This window comes from Sceloporus undulatus, chromosome 5, assembly GCF_019175285.1.
Source record: "Sceloporus undulatus isolate JIND9_A2432 ecotype Alabama chromosome 5, SceUnd_v1.1, whole genome shotgun sequence".
Classification (NCBI taxonomy): Eukaryota; Metazoa; Chordata; class Lepidosauria; order Squamata; family Phrynosomatidae; genus Sceloporus; species Sceloporus undulatus.
Genome location: NC_056526.1, coordinates 49,781,430 through 49,807,754, shown reverse-complemented (window position 1 = coordinate 49,807,754; position 26,325 = coordinate 49,781,430). Strand labels below are relative to the sequence as shown.

General features: G+C 39.4%; 1 protein-coding gene across 1 annotated transcript in view; it reads left to right on the top strand.

Moving 5' to 3' along the window:
* Positions 1–23,849, top strand: part of LOC121930939 (phosphatidylinositol phosphatase PTPRQ-like) — a 33,152-nt gene extending 9,303 nt beyond the window's left edge. The window contains exon 9 of the mRNA XM_042467974.1: positions 23,726–23,849. Coding sequence (XP_042323908.1) covers positions 23,726–23,849 — 124 coding nt within the window. The remainder of the gene's footprint in view (positions 1–23,725) is intronic.
* The last annotated feature ends 2,476 nt before the right edge of the window (positions 23,850–26,325 follow it).

Below are 26,325 nucleotides of genomic sequence, written 5' to 3'. Positions count from 1 at the left end.
CCGAATATAAGAATAAGAGGCAAGTGAACTTTGAAACTTTTAAGCTGTCCCGTATGATATCATAGTGAAGTTTATTTTATTATATTTTAAATGTAGACAGGACCTGCTTTTAGGGGGAAATTTTGAACAATTTCAACTTCTGCAAAAGCCAGTCTTTATTTCCTGTTAAAAAGAAAAAAAATAAGAGTGTAAAGCTATGCCTGGCAAAAACCCACTTTATCCCCTTCTTCCTGTGCATCCAACCTACATTTGGTGCTGGGTCACTACCTATGGTCCTTTAGTGGCCAAGGGAGGGCCGGAGAACAGCAGTCTATCAGACGACAGTGGGCAGGAAAAAAGCAGCTAATCCTGCTTTTTCCCCAAAGATGAAAACCCTCTGCCAACAGGCCCACTTCCAAGGTGGGCGTACACACACAGCCCAACTGTATGATCAGCATCAAGCTGCACAACTGGGTAATTCTTTGTTGCCTCCCTACCTTGAAAGTACACCATTGCACAAAACACTTGCCTACATCATCCCTCAATTACGCCCCCCCCCACGTCCAGATGCCATTCCATTGGATGGCTGCCCCTTTGATTGCCACACAGTTGCATATGCAATTGCTTTGCCTGTACAGTGCATCAGATGTGAGTGGGACATTGGCAAAGCACAGTCATGAAGCCTACCCCCACCCCTCATACATGCCCTCTTCACAACAGCCCCCCCCCCCCCCCCGCTGAACTGTCTGGTTGGTTTTTTTAGTTATAATAATCCATTGAATTGTCACACTTTGAGTTTTCTGCTTTGATGAAGCCTCACACTTGCATTTACATGCAGGTGTAAAGTGTACATTTCTATTTGCCTCTGTTTTAGTACCAGAGCATGGGTTATTTCGGTCCACCCACTTTGAGACATGTATCATAAAAAACACCCCACTTTCAAAGTGGCTGGAAGCCGCTTTATTTTGCCCTCTGTTTTCACCCCAGGATACATGGCATCGATAGAAATATTCAACCAACATGATGAATCACTCCTGGGAATTCACTTCAAATACTGTGCTACCTCCGCCTGAGATGCAGCCACACAGAACTGTTTTGGTGGCCTTATGAAGAATAAATAAAGTTTAAATTGGATCAACAACAGTCGAGAGGTGGAAGAGTTGACCTGCATTCAGTGTTCCTATGAAATTGGCCCAGTGTGATAAATGAGGACTTGATGTGCCCAAAGAATAATTCCATTTAATATAAGCTTCAAAGGAAGGAGATTAAAGTTTTTGCAATTGGGGGGAGGATATGAAAAAACAACTATCAGGAGAAGCTAGATGTGTGAGATGACTTCCTCAGTAATCCGTTGGTCTTGTCCCGGTTGCATTCTATAACTACACTACATTTTTTATGCCAAACAGACCATTTCTTCATATAATATGCATGGTCAGATAATTTTTAGTATGACAGTGCTAACATTTTCAATGAGTTAACAATGAACTGAAGATAAATGATTTTCTCCCCCCACACACTTTTTCCCCTCCTATTCTGCTGCTAATTGGTGCAACAAGAGATAGCCCATAATCTTTCAGTTAATTCCCCCGTAGTTTTTGTTCTCAATTCAGAGAAATGTGTTCAAAATTGTAAGTGAATTTTTTGACATGGTATGCATGAGCTCACTTGTGCTGGAAAAGACAATTTGCTTGCAGTAAGTGAAAGCATTATGTGATGTTATTCTATTGAACTTTCTGTTTCTGTTATGCTGAAGGTAAAGTTACAGATTTTGCCCCCATCACTTGCAATTTCACCCAAAGTCACTGCATTCTGTTTGGAAAGAGAAATAAACTGTACTTGAGCAGTAAACCATAATTGCATAGCAGAGAGTTCAAATGCATGAACACATACCATCACTTCCAGAAGAATTTAATACACACAAGTGGATTTTGAAAAATTAAGCTACTTTGAAAAAAAATAAAGAAAAACCATGTATGGAGTAATTGTAACATAAAATAGCAGTCTGGAATATCTAGCATGTATATCAGTCCACAATGATCGCACAAATATTACTACTAAAATTGATTGAGATAAAATGAAATTGGCTATTATTTCTGTTGGTAGGGTAGCTATTCTCATTATCCTAGGGAGCGCTAACCTAAATGATTGTCTTAGTTTTTTCATTACAATGCATGATGTAAAAAACACATGAGGAATTCTTGCTGCAATTATCCCCATTTTGCAGATGGGAGAAGTTGTGTCCGTTAATTTCAGGCTCAGTTTATGTTCAGAGGGGGCGCCAACAAATATTACTACTATTAAGCAACCAAAATAATGACTGCCGATGATTTACAAAGATTAATGAGAAAGACATGCTTTGTTAATTATTTCTGTTTCAGTCACAATCAAAATGAGGGCTGTAGTCAAGAAATCAGTACTAGAACTAAAGTTTGGATCATCCATGTCATTGTATTCCAATGAACTCATTTGAAATGTGATTCTGGACAAGAGTTCTACAGAGGGATAGACAACAATAAGACAAGGATACTGTTCGCAGTCTGGGGTGTTCCTTGACTCGTCTCTCCACCTGACGACTGAGGTGGTGCAATGGTCAGGAGTGCTTGTTATCAGCTTTGGCTGATATGCCACTGCGCCCCTTCCTGGAGCAGGAAGGCCTTGAAACACTGCCACATGCACTGGTAGCTTTTCGGCTCAACTTTTGTAACGTGATCTATATGGGGCTACCTGTGTCGAGTTCGGAAATTTCAATTGGTTGAGAACATGGCAGCCAGGTTGGTTCACTGGCACTTCAAGATCTGCTCAAATTTGCCAGTCTTAAAATCCCTCCACTGGCTGCCTATTAGTTCTGGGCAAGATACAAGTGTTGGTTTTAACCTTTAAAGCCCTACATGGCCTGGGTCCTGATTTGCACGAGCACCTTCTCACATATCATCCTCCCCACACTCTCTGTTCTGCTGGGAAGAATCTGCTTCAACCAAAGAGGACTAAACTCTCCGCATGACCCAGCATACCTTTTCAGCAGCTGCTCCTAGACTCTGCAACGACCTGCTGGATAAGATTCATCAAATTACCATCTTGGAGTCCTTTAGAAAAGCCATTAAGAAGGATCTCTTCCGCAGGTCTTTCCAGATTAGAACATCTTTCTGCCTCTCCCTCCCCCTTTTCATGGACTCTCATTGATATCTCTTTCTATTTTATCTGATTGTATTATTGGTTTTATCTCTTTCTAGGTTTAATTTCTTTTTGTGTTAACTGTTTTAGAACTGGGATGAGGAATGGGTTTTGCATTTTAGCATCTTCTTTTAGCTGTATTTTGCTATTTTTACTGTTGTAATCCGCTTGGATTCCTTGAGATTAGCGGATATAAATTATTATATTATTATTTTATTATTATTATTTTAACTTTCACCCAAGATTACCATAAAGGTGTGTGTGTTGAGGGGGGGGGTTAAAATCGGAATTATTTATGTTTTCTGGGTGCACATTTTTTTAAAAAAAAATTATGGGAACAACATACAAATACTAGACTAATTTCTAATTTTAAAAACATACAAGAAAAATAAACAATTGAAACATGTACACCTGTATATACACTATACTATAATATACTCCACTCTAAACTAGGAAACAATGACTTCTAGCCTACCTGGCTATTATACTTTTATGTTACTTAACTAACTTACTTTAGTTTATTCAAAATGAATATGATATAATCTTTAAATCATATGAACATACTACAACATTTGGGTGCCCATTATGTTACTGTAATCAAGGCAACTTGACTTATGTGGAGAAAGGAAAGTGAAATAAATGTTCCATTCTCTGAAGAATTACAAGTAAGACACCACTTATTAGATGTTTAATACTACCACTCCAACTTCGACGAAATTGCACTGAACACATAATTCAGTTCCGGAGTCATGGAGCAGGGCTCAACCTTCATGATGGTTTGGTTGGAGTAAGACCAAGCAATGTCAGGGATGATGGGAGTTGTGGCTCTTCACCTGGCCTGGAACTCACCACCTGGTGTGCACCACGCTGACAGTTTTGGCCAGTTGTTGTATCTTTGCAGAGTTGCAGAGACAGGCTGAAGGACCCGACAAACTCTCCAAGCCTTCTCACTCTTGCTTCCACAGAAATCTTCACCTTCTTCACCAGGGTCCTGCTGGTTCTTGTAGCTTCACCAAGACACCAGACAACTCAGTAGTCTTATAAAAGATCTACTTTATTCTACTATATACAGCTCCAACATACTCAACTCCTCCCTCTACAATCCACTCTACAACCCCACAAATGCACTGGGATGTATAGTAATATATAGCCAAAGTAAGGTACCACCTACTGTTGTCTGTTTCCACCCCGTAGGCGTGTACATTATTTCCATGGTTCTCCTTTTCATCCCACAGTTAATGATTTCATCATCTCAGCCTTGACCAATTAACAATTGTCAGGTGTGCCATTATTCCACTTTGCAATCTTGTCCTTGGCACTCTGGACTTGTTATTGCTTAACCATTCACACTGTGTGGTTCTCAATTGGCTTCTGCTGAGTCACTCTGACTCCATACAGTTTATTCTCTTACTGTATAACCCATGTGGTTTTTCCTTAACAAGCACTTCTTTTGTCCTAAATATGTTGCCAGAATTCCTTGGTGACATACGGAGCTTACACTGCATATGTCCTTTTTGGATATGCACAAGGAGTCTTCACTCCTTCTTTTGCAAGACTTCCACCCTATGCACAACACAGCCCATGGACTCTGGAATAAAGGTTCATCACCTCAGCTCTTGATATGTACCAGGCTTGTTCCAGCTGCCCTTAAGCATTGGCGGGGGCGGTGGTGTCACACTTATAGCACTTTGCATTTAGCATTTACATTCTCATACCCCTTCATATTAATCCACTCTCAAGAAGTTTACCATGTGTTAGTCAACTGTCCCCAACAAACTGGTACTCATTGCTTACCTAGGAAGGAATGGGAGGCTGAGTCACATCTGAGCCTGTGGGACCCAACTCACAATGTTGTAGCTGCCAGTACTGGCATTGAGCACTGTGCCACCAGGGCTCCACTTATAGTGGAGGTGGAAAGCATTTACTTCTGGTTCCGTCCTCAAATCATCCAGAGTGAGAGCATTAAATCACTAAGCAAGTGTTGCTCCTATATATCCCTTTCATACTGCAAAACCCACACTGAATATTTTATTTACAAGTTGTCAGGTCATATTGATTTTGCACCATCAGAAAATTTTTTTTGAAACCAAGCTAACCTATGGCCAGAGCTTGAAAATTTCATTTTTGGGCTACAGTCCCCATCCCACAGTACCTCATTAACTAGTTAGGAATTTTGAAAAATGCAGGTGTTCTTAAGTCCTGACAAAGGTACATTGATAGACATATATGTTTGGTGGACTTCTTTATCTGAATTTGGGGGGGGCAGGTGAACTGATTCTGGGAAGCCATAAATAATAAATGTCCATGTCTTACAATTATGTTGTCTTGATGTGAGTTCCTTCCCAGCAACCTAAGACAGATGTTTCTTATCTGAGGGGCAAACATCTCTTTCTTCACATCCTCAGTTGTTATCATGGTTTGAAGATTGCAGAAGACATACATCTGTTTTGCCTTTATTCTACCTTCTTCTGTTATAAACAACTGAAATGTCAATTGGAGAGGTACAGGAAATATGTCTCCTCAATTGGTTTTCTCCATTTCCCCTCACATCTCTTTGTGTTAAATCTCAGGGCTTCAATGTAGTTCTATATTTTTTTCTTCCCTTCCTCCAACAGAACATTATAAAATATGATCAGTGCATTAAAGTGTGAAACGAATATATCTTGCTTACCCTTTGATTTGGCTATGGAAGAAGATATCAGTTTAGAATATTGTTAGCTCATCTGAAGCAAATGAGGAAAATACCCAAAATTAAACAAACAAACAAACAAACAAAAAAAAACACTTTTCCAGGCAAATGTGAATGAATATTGATTTCAAAACTGCATTCTACATAGACTTTTTGGTTTTTGAAAGATTAAGATCCAGGTGCTAACATTTTAGAATCATAGGCGGGTTACAAACTGCCATTAGGGACGTCCTGAGGACGTCCCAGTTTGAAAAGGGGGCGTCTCTTCTAGACGCCCCTTACCCTATCACGGACTCAGTCCATACAAAATGGCGGCGTCCTGTTCATATGAGCACCACCATTTTGACGTAGCGGACGTTCTGCGTCCGCACGCAGCGCACCGGAAGTGACGCCGGAAGTGCGCCCTTTGGCACTCACGGCACCTCTTCCGCGGCCTGAGAAGGAGTGCAATTTCCGTGCTCCTTCTCTGCAGCGTCCGGGAGCCGCACTGTTTAAAGGCTGCGGTTCCTAGACGCTGCAAGCGGAGGCAGAGCCAGACCGCTGTTTCTCAGTGGTCTGTAATGCGCCATAGTGTTAGAAGAGACCACAAGGGCTATCCAGTCCAGTCCCCTGCCATGAAGGAACCTAGAATCAAAGGAACTCCAACATATCTCTGTTTATAAATCTCTTATAAAACCAGTCTCTGTTTATAAATCTCCTGAGAAGGAGATTCCACCATTCTCCAATGCAGCATACTGTCAAACAGCTCTTACTGTTGGGATATTCTTCCTAATGTTTAAGTGGAATCTCTTTTTCTATAGTTTGAATAGTTGAAGAGCTATAGTTTGCTCCAAGTCCTAGTTTCTGGAGCAGCAGAAACCAAGCTTGCTTTATCTTCAATATGACACCCTTTCAAATATGTAAACATGGCGGTCATGTCACCTCTTAACTTTCTCTTCCCTTGGATAACATACCAAGCTCACTAAGCCATCCCTCAAAAGCAGTTTCCAGACCTTTTTGATTGCCCTCCTCTGCAGAAATGCCAGCTTGTCAATAGCTTCTTGAACTGTGGTTGAATTTGAATGTTGAATCTAGTCTCAATAAAATACTAGATATGCTGATCTGGATTCATTTAGTAGACCCATTGAATCAATTGTTAAGTAGAGAGTCAATACTTGTGAAACCACATTGATTTAAGGGGTTTATTCTGTTTGTGACTACCAATAGTATGCAGGCCTTACTATGCCAGAGAATGATCATATTCTGCTCTTCAGACTTTGACTTATCAAAACTGGTCTATACAAATTTGCAAAGCTAACATCTGAGATATGTTTAAACTTTTATCAGAGAGAATTTCAGCCTTTCATTATTTCCGTTCACCTACAAATATTTTTAATCCATATTCTTACCAATTTTACTCTTTTGTTTAAGATGGTGGGTTTGTTGTTGTTTTTAGCCCCCCCCCCCATGTAAGAAAAAAAGAGGGGCATAGGTGTTTTTTTTATTTACTTCTACATTTTCTGATGGAGCACAGTCAGAGTATTGATATCTCTCCATGAAACAACTTCAGCATTAAGCTGTTAAAAGAGCTTCAAGTCACAAAGGGGTGAAAGAGATAGTAAAAAAAAGGCCTACTTCTGAGTGATTTGGGGGTGTGGTCACATGACATGCCCCAAAGCCACCCGGAAGCTGCCCCAACCCAGAAAAGCCACCCTGAAAAGGAGCGGTAGAAAATTGCTTCTTTTCAGGGCAATGCCCAGAACCATGGCAGCAGGTAGGATTAGGGCTGCAAGCATCTGTTTGGCTTCAGGTCAAGCAGCTCTGGGATGGACCCCATCCACCCATTTTGAGTGGTCTGTTTCATCCAAAGTTAAAGATATTTTCACAGGACAAAATACGCAATTCCAGAAGAAAGCACAGAGAAATAGTGTGATCCGAGAAGTCATTGATTCCACCCAGTACACTGAAGCATGGCCATCAAATAAAAGTATCACTTCTTTGTGGCCAATTGAGGTGTTTTTCCTTTAAATATTTCAAAGTTTGAAAATTTAAGAAGGAATATAATGATATCCTGAAGCTATCCATACTTAAGCACTAGAAAAATTATTCTCAGAGGTGAGGTACATCATATTATCATTGTTCAGTTGTGGATAGCTTCAAGATATCTTTGCATTCATTTCTCTTAAATGTTACTTTCCAAACTCCAGATTTAATTGTATCAGTTATCACTACACTAGAAATGGAATTTTTTAGCCAGGAAAATTTGTTTCATCTATTTGGCTGAATGGAATAGGACTAATCCTGCACTTACCGACGAAGAGCTGTTGGGAATGCATATGATGTAAGAATCCAAGGCATAGGTCAACATATAGCTGTTATTTTTCAGACATCAGAGACACTCCAATGACAAAGCAGTGCTAGTTTGAGAAATAACTATATAGATTTAAGATGGGGCGCTTTCACACTACACAGATATAGCACTATGATGCTATATTTCTGTAGTGTGAAAGGAACCCAGGTTTCATGTATGCTACAGTAGCAGTAGCAAGACAGACACTTTATATATGCTATAGGGTCTAATGCATTAATCAGAACTTGCATCCCTAGAACAACTGTGGGAACTTTGTTAATCTGTAAGAGACAAGATCTTGGAAAAGTTACTTTTTAGCATTATATTTTGCCAGAATAGACCAGCATAATATTCCAGTTTTTCGACTACAAAGGAGTTGTTCAGTGCATGGAGCCTATTTTGGGTATTGTGTTCAGATGAAAACCACCATCTTGACATGGATGCCTCTAGCTGCCACTGGTCCAATTTGTACCTGGCATCCTGAGGGTTGCTAAACAGGTAATCATTGACATTGAAGTAGAAGTGAAAATCTATGGCTTCCCAGTTGTTTTCGAATGAAAAATCTAATAACGGTTCATCATTTGTCATACTAATTAGGGCTGATGGGAATTGTAGGCAAAAAATCTGTTGTTGTTCATCTCTAGGGTAATGAGTGAATTTAAATTAGGAATGGACATGAAGCATATGACCAGGATCCAACAGTTATACATGTGGAGTATAAAGCTGTATTGGTTTTTTCTATACTGAGATTCCATGTTCCATGGTTACACAACACAGCTTAATGGCACCAGAGAACTAGTGGCTGAAGACACAAAGAGGTCACCATGCACCATGTGAATACAATTGGACAACTGAAAACCAAAATAACTGCTGTCTTGAACCTCCAGTGTTATGCTGAAGGTCCTGAAGGGTAGCAGATCTTTATTCTCCCCTCTGCTGCATCTAGACAGTGCCTAGGCATCTTCTAATGCCCTTGACCACTAAGTGGGTGTAGGATTGCAGTCTAAAACATTTAAATTGAAAGGGGGGGGGGGAGAGATTGCACAAGGAGGAAATGGATACTTCCCTGATCACCATCCATTGAAGTAAATACAGTGTAACCAAGCTGCCCTATTAATTCCAGATTTCTGGCAACATTGTGTTTCACTTGGCTCACACTTTCATGATGGAATGGACACCCCTTTGCTTCTTTCTTCCTGCATATCCATGCCTAAGTACCATGTAGCATCTAAGCATGCCCTTTCACATCATTACAATAAGCACACACAGGGCAAAATTGTAAACACCTGACTAATTTGGAGGCCCAGTTGGAATTGTTTGTATGTACATGATTCAGCTCAATCTGGAGGTAATGATGGAGAAATAGAATAAAATTTAGGACTGCAATAAAAGCTAATGGCAGAATCCAAAGGAGACAAATCATTATTATAATGATGTAGACACTGGATTAAATATAACAGCTTTACAAGTACATTAGTCATTTGTTTTTAGTAAAACACATATTAAACTTCCTTTTTATGGTAAGATTTTAAGATCATAGCAATTAGTTTCTTCATACAGTACATCTTTGGCAAAATCTGGGCTGGCAAATTTGTTGGGAGTAAGTAATGTGTTATAGATAACACAGAAATATAGCTAGACGGCCATTCAGCCTATACGCCGGTTTATTTTTCACTAGAAATAGTTGGAACTGTGTAAAAATACTCTACATGTGATTTTCATTCTGAAAGAATAGCAACAAAAATAAACTAGATGTAGGAAATTAACCTCTAGTGGGCTCAAAACTGTGATCTACATTTGTTACATAAGACAAGGAAAGTCCTTGTGGTTGATTATGATTGCTCTAGACTGTAGTTAAAACAAAATGTTTTAAAACATCCAGTGGGTGAATCATGACTGAATAAAATCAACATTGCTTAGAACAAAAAACTAGAATGGACAGGTAAAATAAAAACATCTAAAGTTAACATAAAGTTTGCAGCCATGTGTTCTGATGCTAGGAAGCTATTTGAAATGTGTCCTGTGTTCCATTTGTGTCTGCTGCTCCACCAGTTGCCACTTGTAGGACAGGAGGTGGTCTGCCGCGCATTTGCTCATTGCTGAGTTTCCGGTTCTGATCTCAGGAGAAGCAGCCCATGGGGCAGTGGATGCACTGGGAGGCTCACGGGATGCATGTGCAGTCAGTGATCAAACAGAAGGCTTTGCCTGGAAGAGTGTTAGGGCAGCTCTGGAGGCAGAATATCCCGGTTGCCCCATGCCAGTGCAGACAATGTGATTGACCAAACTGGTTGGCGTCACAACAGATTCCATTTGTTTACTCTAGTTATGACCAAATAAATTTAGATTAAGCAGGGATTTTTGGGTTAAAAAAACATCTTTCAAACCCAATTTTGTATGTCACTATTCTAATGGAATATTTTGAACTTTCTTCTCCTCACATTTCCACTCGTAAACTCTGTTCTGGTACTCAAGGTGCTGTCCCAGCCTAGGATTCTCCCTGCCCCATCCTGAATTCATCCCGTCTCATTTGCTGCCTCTCACTCCTGAAACCTCCTTCCCCCAGACATCGGTTTCACTTCAAAACTGAGTTGAAGAATATATTGTTCAGGGAGCCTTCCCAGGCATTGTGTGTTATTTTATCTGATGGTTATCTGATATCTGATTTGTATTTGATGTTTTTTAATTTGTTGCCTCTGCTTATTTTTATCTATTCTCCCTGTATTATTTCTATTGTTTTATTTGTTTTGTATTTGTAGATAGTACGCCACTGGCAGGTTTCATTTTTATCAATTTTATTGTCTGTATGCACAGGCTGTGTGTACTCTAAAGCCCTATATAAATAAAGTATATATATAATAATAATAAATTTGTTTTTTTTAAAAAAAAAAAAGAGAAAGAGAAAAGGAAACTAGAAGCATGGTGACTTACAATTCAACTCTCTAGGAAGATTGTGTATCTGTGAGCATCATCTCTGTACCTTTCATGTAGGATGGGAAATTTTTCTCTGGACACATAATCAAGCTTTCTTTTTTTCTCTTATTCATAGTAGTGAAAGGACTTTGTAATCTTTTTGTTTTCCGTTATGATTCTATTTTGTGATATTAAGTCGTATATCAGCCAATATCTGCTTATATGAAGAGGACACTGAATCCCTCCATAGTTCAAATGCATCCACGATGCATGTGCCATGTGTATTAAGGATTATGAGTGATGGCGTGATGGCATTGGGCAGGATTCTAAATAATCACTCCAAGACAAGCAGTATTGCAATGTATCTCCTAGTTCATTGCCCCTACGTTTGTGAAATATAAACCAAATCCCAGAGCAAGATGTCCATGGAGATTTTTTATCCTAGAAAATCTTTGCAAAAATAATGGCTTTAAGATCTTACTTTAGACCAGAAACCAAGACAGTTCAGCATAAAGTCTAAATGAATCTAGCCCCTCACTGAATCTTAATTACGGTACATGAAAAATAATTTGTCCTATTTATTTCAATGGACATAATTTCCCCTAACTAGTCTGAATCTAGCTTTCCTTTATATGTCCTATTTTTCCTTCTCCATTAACAGAAAGTGACATAATGTTCCAACTCCAGCATGATTGTTTCACATAAACACACCACACTGCAGAAATAATCCAGTTTGACACCACTTTAGCTGCCATGCCTCAATGCTAGTGAATTATGGGAATTGTAGTTTTGTAAGAAATTTAGAGGTGAAACAGACCACCCAAAAAGGACTGATTGGGGCTGCACCAGTGCTGTTCATGCCAGGGAACCACACATGCAAGGCCCCAATCCAGCCCTCACCATGGTCTCAAATGGACCATGGCAAGGAGCAGAAAATATCCTCTCCTTCCTGGGCCAGGTTTAGGCTGCCTTAGGTGGCTTCAACACAGCTTCAGCACGAGTTGGGGTCATGCATCCTCTAAACACCACACTCCCAAGCTATGCAGAAACCATCTTAAAATGCTCGTCTGTTTCAGGCCTTAGTCTTCTCTGTCAGAGAGCTCTGGTGCCACAACAAATTACAAATCCCAACTTGGACACTCATTTCTCATTTCTCTTGCAGCCTTCATTCCATCCCAAATCTTGCCAGATACACACACGCGCACACACACACACACACCTTTGAAGCTTGTTGGAAAAATACTACTTGTGGAAAGGGGGCACTGGATGAAAATTCCCTTACACTTAAAATTTCACCATTACAAATAGCCATCAGTGAGGTGAAAGAAGCAGGTTTGGAAGAATTTGAGTATGAAAACATAATGTCACATGATATGTTTTATTTACACATCATCAGAGAAATAGGAAATTACATTGGGCTGCTATTCCTCAGTGGCATCATGCTTTCCTCTGATGTCAAGCTAAGACTCACACAAGTCATTCGAACTGTGCATCATCAGCAAGTGCTCTCCTGTATTCTCCCTTATGAGCCAGCCTGTGCTCTGAGATCCGCTGAGGAGGCACTTCTGTCTGTCTCACCACCTTCACAGGTACATCTGTTGGGATCACAGGAGGAGAACTTCTCAGTGGTTGCCTCTGGAACTCTCTTCCTAGAGAGGTTAGACTGGCAGCCTCCCTACTTTTCTTCACAGATAAGCAAAGACTTTTTTTATTCCAGCAAGCATTTGACAAGTGATTATATAAAGCCCATCTTACACAATGTACTGGATATTGCTAATTGTTCTGCTGCTGCTGTGTTAATGATCTATGTTTAAATCTGGTTTATTATTATTATTTAATTGTATTTTAACTTTTGTATTTTCGGGATTTTTAACATTTTTAAAAATCATTGTAAGCTGCTTTGAGTTCCAGTCTGGGAAAGAGGTGGGATAGAGATGATGATGATGATAATAATAATAATAATAATAATAATAAGAAGAAGAAGAAGAATAATTCCTTTGATCTATTAAATTTCTTTACAGAATCTAAATGAAATAAAGATTTGTATCTGGGAACCCAAATATAATGTGTTTCCCATGTCTGGATATACTAAATAAAGTGAAAACTTTTTTTGTTGAAATCAGGACAGATCAGATATCCTAAATAAAAAGTCAAATCTACTCTGTGTAATTGTATGCCACACACCAATCTGGACTGTACATTTGAGCATTCTTGCTGTTGAAGTTTGTCAAGAATACTTGAGACCACATTGCAGTATTTATTTACACTTTTTTTCTTCTGCTATTTCTTCCAGTCTTGTCCCATAAGACTGACAGTGAAGCTGTCCAGTTTTACACAACATTGTTTATGCTATTCATTTTTGTTGCTAGCTTATATTGGTTTTGCTAAACCATTCTTTTATAATCATGCATTTTTAATTTAGTGCACTTTAAACAGCCTTCAATTTTAAAACACTTCAATGCGTAATTGTATTTAGTTTTCAAATTAGTTCAGTGTTTCAACCTGTGTAATTTCTGCCGCTTGTTTATTTATAATCATTGAAAAATCCAGCCAACCCTAGCTTAGAAGTAAATTAAACTTTAAGGGCATTTTAACTGGAAAAGTCATTTAACTTTTTAAGTGGATAGGAGACTATTCCTCAGAATACCAGACCTTCAAAACAAGACAAAAAAGAAGAGGTTTCATCAAAGTGTCAATTAATGCAGCTGTTGAAGAACGCTCTGGTTCAAACTGGTTGATCAAAAACACACACGTTAATTCTGGAAATCGTAACTGGTAAGGTATAGGTTCCCATCACTGATATAATACCATTCCTCAGAGGCAGAGGCTGCTCCTTTGTCCCCTTTCCTTTTTTGGCTTCATAACAGTAGTGGGGAAGGGTACTCTCTGGATGGCTTTGGGGGTTCATTCAATTACTGTAAGTCAGAGTTCACCTGAATTCATAAACATCACAATTCATTGATTTATTTATTGAATTTATTAATTTCAGTTAGGTATAATCCTGTCAATATCTGTTTTATTTTAATTTTTTTATTCTAAATGGATTAACAGTACTGCAAACATCAGACAAAACAAACTTAAAGCTTTATTTTTTCCCCTGACTTTTTTAATTGCAATATCCCAAATGTACCTGGAAAGTCATTTTCCTCTCTGTAAATTAACACTTAAAAGATAAGTCTGTTGTTTAGCCACTCTTTCTCCATTGAAGAATGTTGGCAGTCCCCCCCCCCCCAAACCAGCAGGGTACAAAATATTTGCTATGGCTATGCAAACTTAACAGAAAATAAGTTGCAGTCATTTTTCCTGCATTCCACATTCCTGCATATACATAAATGTAATTCATCCTATTTTCCAAAACACATGAACAGACTTTAGAAGATGCTTCCAGTCATTGTTGATTGCCTTAAAGTCATTTCTGATTTAGGGCAACCCTAAGGCAAACCTATCACAGGGTTTTCTTGACAAAATTTGTTTAGAGCGGGTTTGTCCTTGCCTTCTGAGACAAGGGCGGGTTCTAGACCACCGCTTTGAGGCAGTCTGCCACCGCCGCCGCTTGCTCTGCGCGGGAGCCACAGCAGCCATACCGCGCGGCTCCCACGTGGAGCAAAAAAGAAGCTCCAAAATGGAGCTTCTTTCCGCGGCGCACTGATGATGTCGCGAAGCGCCAAGGGCGCATTCGTGACGTCATTAGCGCCGCGCAATGTTCTGATGCTCAGCATCCGATACGTCAATATGGCGTCGGCCATGTAGAAGGGCCGGCGCCATATTGTACGGACACAGTTCGTATTAGACCCAGGGGCGTCTAGAAGAGACGCCCCTTTTTAAAAATGGGACGTCCTGCGGATGTCCCAACTGCCAGTGTGTAACTGGCCTGAGAGAGTGTGATTTGCCCAAAGTCACCCAGTATGTTTCAATGGCCGATCGGGAATTTGGACCCTCATATCTCACCATCCTAATTCAAAACTATCAATCCATTCTAACACACTAGCTCCTTTACTTCCATCCTGTGATATATTTTAGAACTGAACAGAACAGAAAATAAATATTATTGTTTTGAATTTGTGATCTAAGATATTGATGACATAGTCCAAAGATGCATCAAAACTGTGGCTACGAGTGAGTTAGACACTTAAGAAATTATCAGAATAAACAATAGAAGCCCTTGTTCCCACTTTATGCTTTTTTCCTTTCACTTTCTTAGCAGGCATCAATTTCTCCTGCCTCTCCTGCAGTTCTTGATATGATAAGGGATATCAGTTTTGTTCAACAATATAAGTGATCTCACTCTTTTCTGAAGAAGAAGCATTGATACTGCTTCTGATTGACTCTACCAAAAATCACGAGACAACAGAGAAAGTACATGATGCAAGGAAATTTCTGTAAATATACTCAGGCACAGTAAGGGCTGTTCGACAGTGGAACAAACTCCCTTGGAGTGTAGTGGAGTCTCCTTCCTTAGAGATCATTAAACAGAGGCTGGATGGCCATCTGTCAGGGATGCTTTGATTTAGATTTCCTGCATGGCAGGGGGTTGGACTGGATGGCCCTTGCGTTCTCTTCCAACTCTATGATCCTATGTACCATACTTTATCATCATTTTTTCCTTTATCCAATGGGGACTGCAGAGTGGACTAAGTGGGTCTCTCTTGACATCTTAATTTGATGAATAGGTGGCCTGCATGGGCATGGAGAACTTCTTGTGTGCACCTAAGCATTCAGGTCTATGCTTTTTCTGATTTTTTTTTTGGGGGGGGGCTTTTTGTGCTGATTTGAGCATTACTTACAACTAATCTTATCAAACTCCTCAGTCGGAAACATTTCTAACAAATGCAAATTGCAATTAATGGAATATGCTACTACTGAGCAAATGAGTTGATAAATTGGTTGCTTGAGGTTCAATTGCTTATACATGTCACAAATCTAAAGCATGTAATGAAATTAATCATGCTCCAGAGAAAGTTAGTTTAGTTCCAAACAAGAGAAACTTAAATTTGGTATAAGGCTTGCTTATAACTGTTGAGCTATAACACTTTCAGTTTGTGTAGGGATGGGCTCCTGTAGTGCTACATGAAGACTAACTGATTCTGTAAAAGACATTTCCAGTGTCTGCATATTGTCTCTAATAATGGTATTTGGCTCCGTGCTCACAGCTATGGAAACTGTTAGTGGGACTAAACATGAAGTGCACTTATGTTTTTCCCCCCATATATGTTATCAGATTGCTTAGGTTTTTGTAGTATTTCAGCTTATCAACAAAAACCAAATAGTCAGTGTTCTAGCTGAATGTAATATTTTTCAGAAACAAATTTCCACAGCAGAATCAAGGTGTGAAAGTCCTTATGGTGGAGTTTATAAGCTTTTTGTCATTACCTTTTATCATGATTCAAAAAGCTTTCATTAAAAAAAACACCACAGTTATTTGGAAATGAATGTATTTGGAGAAAAACATAATATCTCTGGGGAACATGTCCTAGGCTAGAACACAATGACACATCCACACAATAGCTTATTTCATCCCTTCAGTGCTTTTGTGGCCTGTCCAAAAGATATTGTTCAGGCTACTGGCACCTACCTGTAAGTAGTCTTGATAATGGCCAGGTGATCCAGTTCTGGGCATTTTCAAAACAGCTCTGAAATAGCAGTTGGCTTTTCCACATACCAAATTCTTAATTTTGTTCCCTATTTATGAGGCTGTATTTCACATACCTGTTCCCATATTTGATGCATTCCTCAGAGATGAGGGCACTGAAATACTATTAATTACTTTATTCTTATCTGTTCATATGTCTTTTTGAGACATGTATGAGAAAAATCTAATTCCAAGTAATAGATAAAAACTTGTCTTTATGGGCTTACTGTTTTCATTTTAGCCACAGCTGGCATTATTTCCAACACTGACAGAATGGGAGTAAAACGTTACACAAGGGCAAAAAGGAAGGAAAGAAAGAGAAGTAATTTCTATGCCACTTCAAAATGTGAAAAATAAATACATTGCTTAAAAATTAAAATATTAAATATTTACTGCTCCTTTTCTGGCTGTTAAAAAAAGGATGGAAGTTGGCTTCCTATTCTTGATATTGGACATTATTGCCAGTTTCTCTAATTATGTTTCTTTCAGGGGGGAAAAATGCCAGCTGCCAACAGAATTCTCAAAGTACAATGTTTAACTACCTCTCTGCCCCAACAACTTCTCATCTGCATTTCACAACTTACCATATGAAAGTTCAAAAGGCTGCCAGAAAAAGAGGTTTGCAATTTTCTTCCAGAATAAATGCATAAGCACATAAGTACTTTGGTTAAATATTTATGTTATCAAGGGAAGGAAAACAACAAAGTTAATACTAAGCATGCTAGGTCACTTAATGCCCATTGAGCAGTTCAGACAGCTAGCTGGAAAGAAAATGCATCTATTGTTAGAAACACCTTTTTAGTGTTTCTGAGATGAGTTGGCATGGGTCCTAGGGCAGAGCATCACATTCTGGCTTCCATGGGTGACAGCTTTCTCTTCCATTTATTACAGTTAATTATCCTTTCCATCCACGATGCTCTGTCAACAAGAACAGCAAGTGCTTTGATTTGTTTTAGAGCTGGTGGAACTTCATTTCACTGTATTTAAAAAAAAATACATATCAAAATTTATTGTAATTCATATGCTGGGGGGAAAAAACCTCACGGGTTTCCTGTATTATATTGTATTTTGCTACATGGCCAACATGGCTATGTTTATTTCAGTTGGTTTTTATTCAGAATATACACACTTTTGCAATACCTGAATGTGAGAGAAAACAAAACCAACAGACTGGCCTTTCTGTTGATGGTTTCATCTGGACATGGGCATAATCACTGACACTGCCAAATTAATAATTTATCCAATCTCCCTTTCCTCAATTAAAAATTTAGTACAGATTTCAGTAATTATTGAAGCAAACATACAATTTAGCATCTGACCACCACATAATTCACTCAGCAAATTCTTTAGCCAAAAGTGTTGTAAATTAATGCTGCTAGGACCAAGATATCAAGAATTATTAGGCAAAACCACCTACTTTCTGTTGCTAATGAACATTTACAATAATTAAACAGGAACCAAACTGATATTTCTCTCTCTCTTTAATAGAGATATAATTCTTCACTAATTTCTATCCTGAAGGAAGCAGCAAGAAAAAATTTCCCCACTTTGAGAAATCCTTTGAAACACATGCATTTTTAAAGTCTATTTGCAATTCAGGACTTATTTTGTGCAAAATTTGCTCATGGCCATTTTGCATGGAAAATAACATTTCCCGCATGAGAAACAGCCTTTTCTGTGCCAGAATAGTATTCTCTGTGCAGATAAAGCTGCCCCATATCTTTGGGGCCAGCCTTGTTGCTGCCTGGGGGAGCGAGCCACTGCCTGGGCCCTTGCTGGCCCACATGGGCTCTCAGCATACCTTGCTGGGGCTGGGCAGGCCCACTATTGGCCCATTCTGCTGGACGGGGCGGAAGAGCCCTCCTATTGGCTGCCTCATTCCCACAGGGTAGCTCATTGCTTGAGGGAGCCAGGAAGGTGGTGCCTCTTTCCTATCCTGGCCCCTGACTGGTTGGTGGGCCTATATAAGGCCATGCGATGTTCCGTTTGGGTGACTGTTGCTCGGCTCTCCCACCCTCTCTCCCTCACTTTGGTGTTGTTGTCACAACTTTTCTTTTTGGGGCGGTAGCATAAGTCATGGATCTGGTGGGCATGGTATCCAGGGCTGCGTAGCATTGGACTGGGAGTCTTTCATAACACGGGAGCAATGAAGGCATGCGGTGTGGCCATTGCTGAGGTCACAACGATTCAGCAGCTTCCAGTGACTAGGGGCTTAATAGCAAACATGCAATCAACCGGTTGCATGTCTTATCCAGAGGGCTTTTCGTGGCCCCTATGTCATCTCAAAGCTTGGCTGTGACCAAGCAAATTGGTTCATCGACCAATCAGGACTTGGTTGATGATCCAGATCCAGACCTCATGCTTTGGGCCAACCCTACCCCTGTGCTGTTTGGTTAATAAAGTTGTGGCCTTTCTTCCAATTTGGTCTCTTTGTCTTTTGGGGCAGGCTCCCTCCTCAGCAATTACTGTTACTGGGGAATTATTCTGGTAAAATGTACACATGGTGGATTTATGCAGAAAACAGAACTGTATGTTCTTTTTCTTCACATAAAATGCTGTTTTTTGAGCAAAACAACCACATACCAATTTTTCCCAGAATAGGTCTGGAACAGTGGATATTCTTCTCATATGGGTTTCTCAACACCAAAAAACCCATGTTTTTGATCATTTTTTTAATATGTTTAAATATTCTTTCCATCACTACTCTTTAACAATCCACTGATAGAGCTTTGGTACTGATTTATTGCTGGTTCTGCAGCAAGTTATTCTTATTATAAGTTCTCCAGAGTAGTAGTTCAACACACACACACACACACAAAACCACACTGGTTCCCAACACATAGACATTTTTGGTGTGACAAATAATATTGTTAAATTTATTCAAAGGACTTCATACAGGTGAAGAGGCAGAAGTGACTATTACACATTTTATGCATAAATTCAGGTGCTTTCTGCACCGCCATTTGGGACGTCCAGAGGACGTCCCATTTTAAAAAAGGGGTGTCTCTTATAGATGCCCCTGGGCCTAGTACGGACTCCGTCCGTACAAGATGGCGCCGGCCCTTCTACATGGCCGGTGCCATCTTTGCGTATCGGACGCTGAGCGTCCGTACGCATCGCGTCGCTTCTGACGTAGCGAGTGCGCCCCTGGCGCCTCGCTACGTCGCAAAAGCGACGCAAAAAGAAAAAAATTTTGGAGCTTCTTTTTCGGTCCGCGCGGGAGTCGGGCCGTGTGAAGGCTCCGGCTCCCCCGCGGACCTACTGGCGGCGGCGGCAGAGCGCCGCAAAGCGGAGGTATGTACCCCGCCATATATACCCCATGATAATCCAAAGTTAGATATCAACTTTTTGAATTCTACTGTGTTTTATTTTCTAAACTATAAAATATACAACAACTTTATTTTCAAGTCACAAGTCATAAAATTCATAACACCACCTGTTTACCTCAGGCAACCTTGCCATAATTCATGCAGACCCAATGACTCCAGCCACAGATTCCTAGATTCTTATCAAGCAGCTGGTTCTCACTGACCTGAAGTCAGCTTTAGGTTGAACTGGTATCATGTCAGCTACAGTTCAGCTTTCTGTTGTAATGTGACTGCCTGGTATTAAACAGAAATCTCTGCATGACAGAGTAAATTTCAGTGCATTGGCTGATTAAGTGTTTTTTCTAGCATCAGCTAATCTACCATTAATTGAATGAAAATTCAGTGGATTTATTATAATTAGTACCACCTGTATTTATGTAGCCAATTGGTTTTCAATTATTATATTTCTTCATATTAACATTATATTAATCAGTAGTATATATATATATTTAAAACACATCACATTTTTATCATTGCATTATATGTCTATTTTATAGTTCCATTGCATAAGCTGTTTTTTTAAGAAAAAATCTGTGCTTGTTCTATATCATAATTTTAGTATTATTTTCTGGATAATTTTATATATTTCTTAGAGCATATCTCCTATGTGTTTGGCTGCTGATATTGATTCCCTCCACTTAATGTGGAAGTGCTTGTCTTGTACAGAAAAAAAACTTTAATTTTTCTACAAAAATGTAAAAAGCCATGAATCCTGGTCAGAAAACTCAAACACAGAGACATTTCCTCACCCTTCATCTTCTCTTTGGTATATCTGAAATCTCTTTGCAGAGTGAGGGAGCCACTAGGGATGGGCAACTTAAAGGGCCCAAAAACCAATTTTCATGCTAACCACAGATCCTTTTTTTTCTTTTAAAAAATCTATGCATTGTTTAGCCCCAAAATGGCTCAAGTGCTGCAAAGTGAAACCATTTTGCTTCTTCATTCCCCCAAATGCCTCCACATATGTTGAAGAACCTTTTGCTTTCTCCTAATCTTGATTGTATACATTTCCCTCAGGCAAAGTATACCTGTCAAATTGGGAGGAACAAACATTACTTTCAACATTGATTGAAAAGAGGGACAGGTGTTGTGAAAGTGGCAAATTTGACAGTGGCATAGACCAGGGTGCAAAATGAAAGGGTGATTGTATGACTACATGTTGTCAACCCTCGATTAAAGAGAAGGACAGAAGTCCAGATTAAAATGGCCAATACTGTTGGTCATTTCCAAAAGCAGAGTCCCCTTTGTATGCCTATGTGATCTCTTCTATGAATGGTGGCGTAGAAATTATATAAATACATGAAATAATTAATTCACTAATAAAATTAAAGGTATAATTGAAAGTAGCAGAAAAATGTGAACCTGCCTTCACCCCTACAACTTCAGTGAGACTAACAGCTCAACACCATGCATGTTTAGTCAGTTTCTTAAGTAAACCAAACACTTAAGTTAGCAGAAGCTTTAGAAGATTCAGGAAGTGCCAGAAGGGATAAGCAATACTTTCCTCCTTCAGTACCGTGTCCTTATCCAGGGACAGGCCTGGAGCAATTGTACCAATTGAACCATTGATACCCTAGCTCTGCAGAAATGTCTAATTCTCTTGAATGGATATAATCAGAAATATTTTATATAAGAAGCTTAAACATAGCCAGTAGTTGCCCATATTCCTGAGAACAGTGACTTTTCTTTATGTGGCCCACCCATTCAGTATATTCCTTAAATGTTCCATATAGGAATCTTTATAAAGTTATTACTAGATGAGGGGAGGAATCACATCTAATGGGAATGAACCCACTAGACATTTCTTTGCAGACTATTGTTAGTATCATCAAATCTAAAAAATCAGGGTTATTTTATTTTTGGCAAAACAATAATTATGGCGGGTTACAGACCACCGAGAAGCGGCGGTCTGCCGCCGCCACCGGTTGCAGCATCCGGGAACTGCAGCAGCCAAACCGCACAGTTCCCGGGCGCTGCACAGAAGGAGTGTGAAAATCGCGCTCCTTTCTGTGCCCCAGAAGAGACATCGGGAGGTGCTAGTCACGCACTCGTGGCGTCACTTCCAGGGTGCGGTGTGCGGACGCAGAGCGTCCGTTACGTCAAGATGGCGGCAGCCGTGTGGAACAGCCGCTGCCATTTGTTACGGACTCAGTCCGTGCTAAGGGTAGGGGTGTCTAGAAAAGACACCCCTTTCTAACCCTAGCACGGACTGAGTCCGTCCTAGGGTGCCCGTTTATAACGGGCCTTATATAAAAAGAATTCATCCTGAGGAAGAGCTAGAGTATTGGAAGGTGCAATGCATGCCAGCTGTGCACAGATGTGAATCCTAGAAGGGGAACAATTGCTACACATAATCCTTTTGAGAAGAGATTTTCTCTAGGTTCCACATACATAGATGCAGAACTGCAACTTTAAACCAAACTTGGCACATGCTTTACTCTTTCCCAGTGAAATCAATAGGACTCATGTGTGCTTAACTTTGAGTCAGTCACATAATACAAGATGGAATTGGATGAGTAAATCTTGTGTATGATGCTAAGCTGAAGTTAATCATGTATGCTTAATCAAGTATGTATGAAAAATTGACTGTATTTTATGCATTTTCACTCATAAAAAATAAGTTGGGAAATTATTGATGCTTTAATGGAAATTATTGATGCTTTAAAGGTAGTTTGAATAAGTAAATGAATATGTAAATTAACTCTGATTTTGGTTTCATTCTGTTACTTCATTTAATACTGCAAGCTTCTGAGTATATATATATCAGGCTCAAGACTTCTACAGAACCTTGAGTGCTTAACCTTTGTGAAAGTAGTGATGTAAAAATATCAAAATGTTCCACCTTCTTTGGGGCATTCTACAATTATAAAGTATTATGATTATGAGATTCTCCTAGCTATTCCTCTTACAGGCAGAGATCTGTTTTGAGCATTATATGGCAACTAGTAACATCTGGAAATATAAAGTTTCTTTAAACTACCCTGCTATGATTAATAACAACCCTATTGTGACCTTCAGTTTAATAAAATCCTTCTGCTATATTGCAGTGTAAGAAATATGGTGATTGGGCTTTTTTTTCATGGATTTTCCTTTGTCTCAATGTTTTTGTTTCTGTTTTTTAAAAAAATAATAGACACCAGCAGGTGTTCCTTACTTGGGTTCAAATCTTAAAAGTTTATTCTAGTTGATGGCTATTCTTAGCACACTCAGCCAGGTAGATCATGCTTGTAACAAACAGTAGAGATTCACAATTAGAATTCCTACTTGAAAAGACCAAGCAAAAATATTTGAAAGCTATATAACTGAGCCAGAGGAGCAAGCATGGACATGGCCCACCTGCATATTTATTGCCATAATTAACAGATGTGAGTTGTAAATGTCAATATAATATATAGTAATGCATATTTAGGAAAATAGTGGCCCTACTTTCCTAGTTTGCTTTAGGCCACCAACGTATCCCCAAAGCAACAGCATTTTAAATGTATTGTTCAATAATATCAGCCTAAGAAGGTGGAAAATGGCTGAAAGCTCATTCACTATGATACAGGTATTATATTAAACCAGGTCTCAGCCCTCAGGGAATGCTTGCTATTAATTACATTCCTTCCTGCAGAGAACCTTCTTGATATATTTCACTTTTCATTATGCAGGAGTGGACAACATCATGAGTTTACAAAGACTGGAACACTATCAGTGGTCTACCACCAGAAGGGATCAAATTCAGAGGAAACTGTTGAATTTGTCATCATTGTAAACTATCAAAATGTAGCATAAACAGAAAAGAAGAGGAAAAGATATCTTGCAATACCTTTATCAAATTTTTTTAAACATGAGCTTTCATACATTTCAATCTGCTTCCTCAGGTGTATTGATGGAGTACAATATGAGTATCCTAGATCTTTAAGGAGTTAGATAATTGTGGGAATGGGATCAGACTTCAATGGCTTGGGAAAAAATGCAAATAGTGCCAATGGCCACAACTTTTCAAAGAATTGTGCAAGATTATGTACTGTAGGTCTGTCATGCTGCTGGCTTTGAGGTGCCAAAGCAATGCTTTCTGTTTATCTGAAAGTCAGTTCCCTTGCAGTAGAGAAGTCTCTTGGAGAGGACTTATGTTGTTTCATATCCAGTTAGTATGAGAACCCAGAGTAATTATAATACTTCTCTGGGATGCAGTAGAGTGCTGGAACATCCTTATACAGTCAGCCCTTGCCTTATGCGGGGGATCCGTTCTGGACCCCCCCCCCCCCCCCGCATAAGGCAAATTCCACCTATGCTCAAGCCCCATTAGAAACAATGGGTCTTGTGAATGCCATAGGTCCCCTTCCCTTGCAGTTCTGCTTCTCAGGCAGTCATGTGGTGTGAGTAGGTGCTCTTCTCCCACTCTTCTCTGTCTTGAAATGATTGCAAATACTCAAGCCATATTGGCTTGAATGGCCTTGCACAGGGCTGCATGTGCCACAGGCACATGCACCATTTTGTGCCTCAGTGCTTGCCATTCATCTGGTGAAAAGACCAACAAGGCAGCCAATCCTAGCCAGAGGCCATAAGCCAATCAGATGCTGGCTGGGGAAATTTAAAGATTCCATGTGGCAGTTGGTTTGGTCAGCTGGGTTTGGACTCTTGAGAAGAGGGTTCTCAGTCTAGAGGAAAGACTGTTGATAGAAAGGGGCCAGTGCTAGTCAGTGACCGTTAGGATTAGAGTCGTAGGAAAAGGTTCCCTTTCCTTAATTACTGCATATATCCACGACTCTGGGAAAGGGAGTGGCTGGAACAGACTATCCTGAGGGATATCAGTAGCCTGTGTCAGATCTTAATTTAAGGGAGGGGGGTCTTAGCTATAACAAAGTGGTGATTTAGAGAGAAAGAGAGTCATAAAACTAATGGTAACTCTAACAAAGCAGAAAGCAACAAATACATGAAACATCTTATCAAAAACAACATTGATAAACCTTCTTGTAAATAAAGTTTTATTTGTTTTTTTTAAAGAAGTACATGTCTGGACTTGAGTTAATACCATGGTACTCACATTACAAAACACTGGTGGCAGAGGTGGGATAAGAAAACCCCACGTCTGCCATCTTAATGAAGGTGAAGGTTTGACAGACGCCCATCACAGACCAAGGGATGTGAACAGCAAGACCATGAATGCCAAGGGACAAGTGTACTTCATAATTTAGCAGTAGTAGTTGTAATAATAATAATAATAATAATAATAATAATAAATTTTATTTGTGTTTCCCCGCCTCTCCTTTTTGGATCAAAGCGGTAGGCAAAGTGTAGCTCTCCACACATAACTGGACTACAACTGCTAACAGCTCTAACCAGCACAGCCAATGGTGAAAAATCTCAGCAGTTGTGGTTTAACATCTGGCGGGCTAAACTTTGCCCACACTTTGTTTAGAGCTTTTAGATCTTTTGAGCAATCTTGCCTGTGAAGGCATTTTTTAAACCAAAAATGAAAATATGAATTAATTATTTTCCTTGAACTGCCTTGTCATGTTTTAGCTCATGTTCAGCTTTATAAAAGTTGCTGAATAGCAACCCCAATGGACAGAGTAATTTAGAAATGTGGTAGTGAAATGCTAGTCATAAGATTACTTCTACATGAGAAAGCAAATAATTTGGTAAATGTGACAGTTTGTTTTCTTTGTGCATATGTGTGTGTGATATATCTTTTGACATATACCTTCTGTAGCTAAAAAGATATGAAATGATTAATGACTAGGCATACATCTTAATTTTTTTAACTTGTACCATATGTCTGTCAGTTAACATTTGTCAGTTATCTGTCATTACCTGTGAACAAATGGTCCTAGTTAAGCAAAGGAGAAGTCCTGGGAACTATGAAAAGGTGAATTAATACCTGGGATATTGTCAGCTTGATTTGATACTATTAAAACAAATTGTCTGGATTATTTAAGATCAGAAAACTGCTATTATACCACATGGCTCTCCTTAACCTAATCATTTGCACCTTTTTAAAAAAATGATAACATTGAAATTCTGCCTGCCTAATCATTTACAGAGTTATGCCTATTGGGTGGATAGGGTTGCTTGCATAAATACTTTGCACAAATGGAACAAAGTATTTAACAGGCAGAGGAAAATATCATAGGACTATCCTTATGCCAATGTGGACATCACTGTTGCAACCATGATTGAACACTGATTCTAGGACAAGGATTGGGAACTGTTTGGGTTAGGAATGCTTCATTGATTCATTTATCTGTTGGTTCTTTGTTGAGGC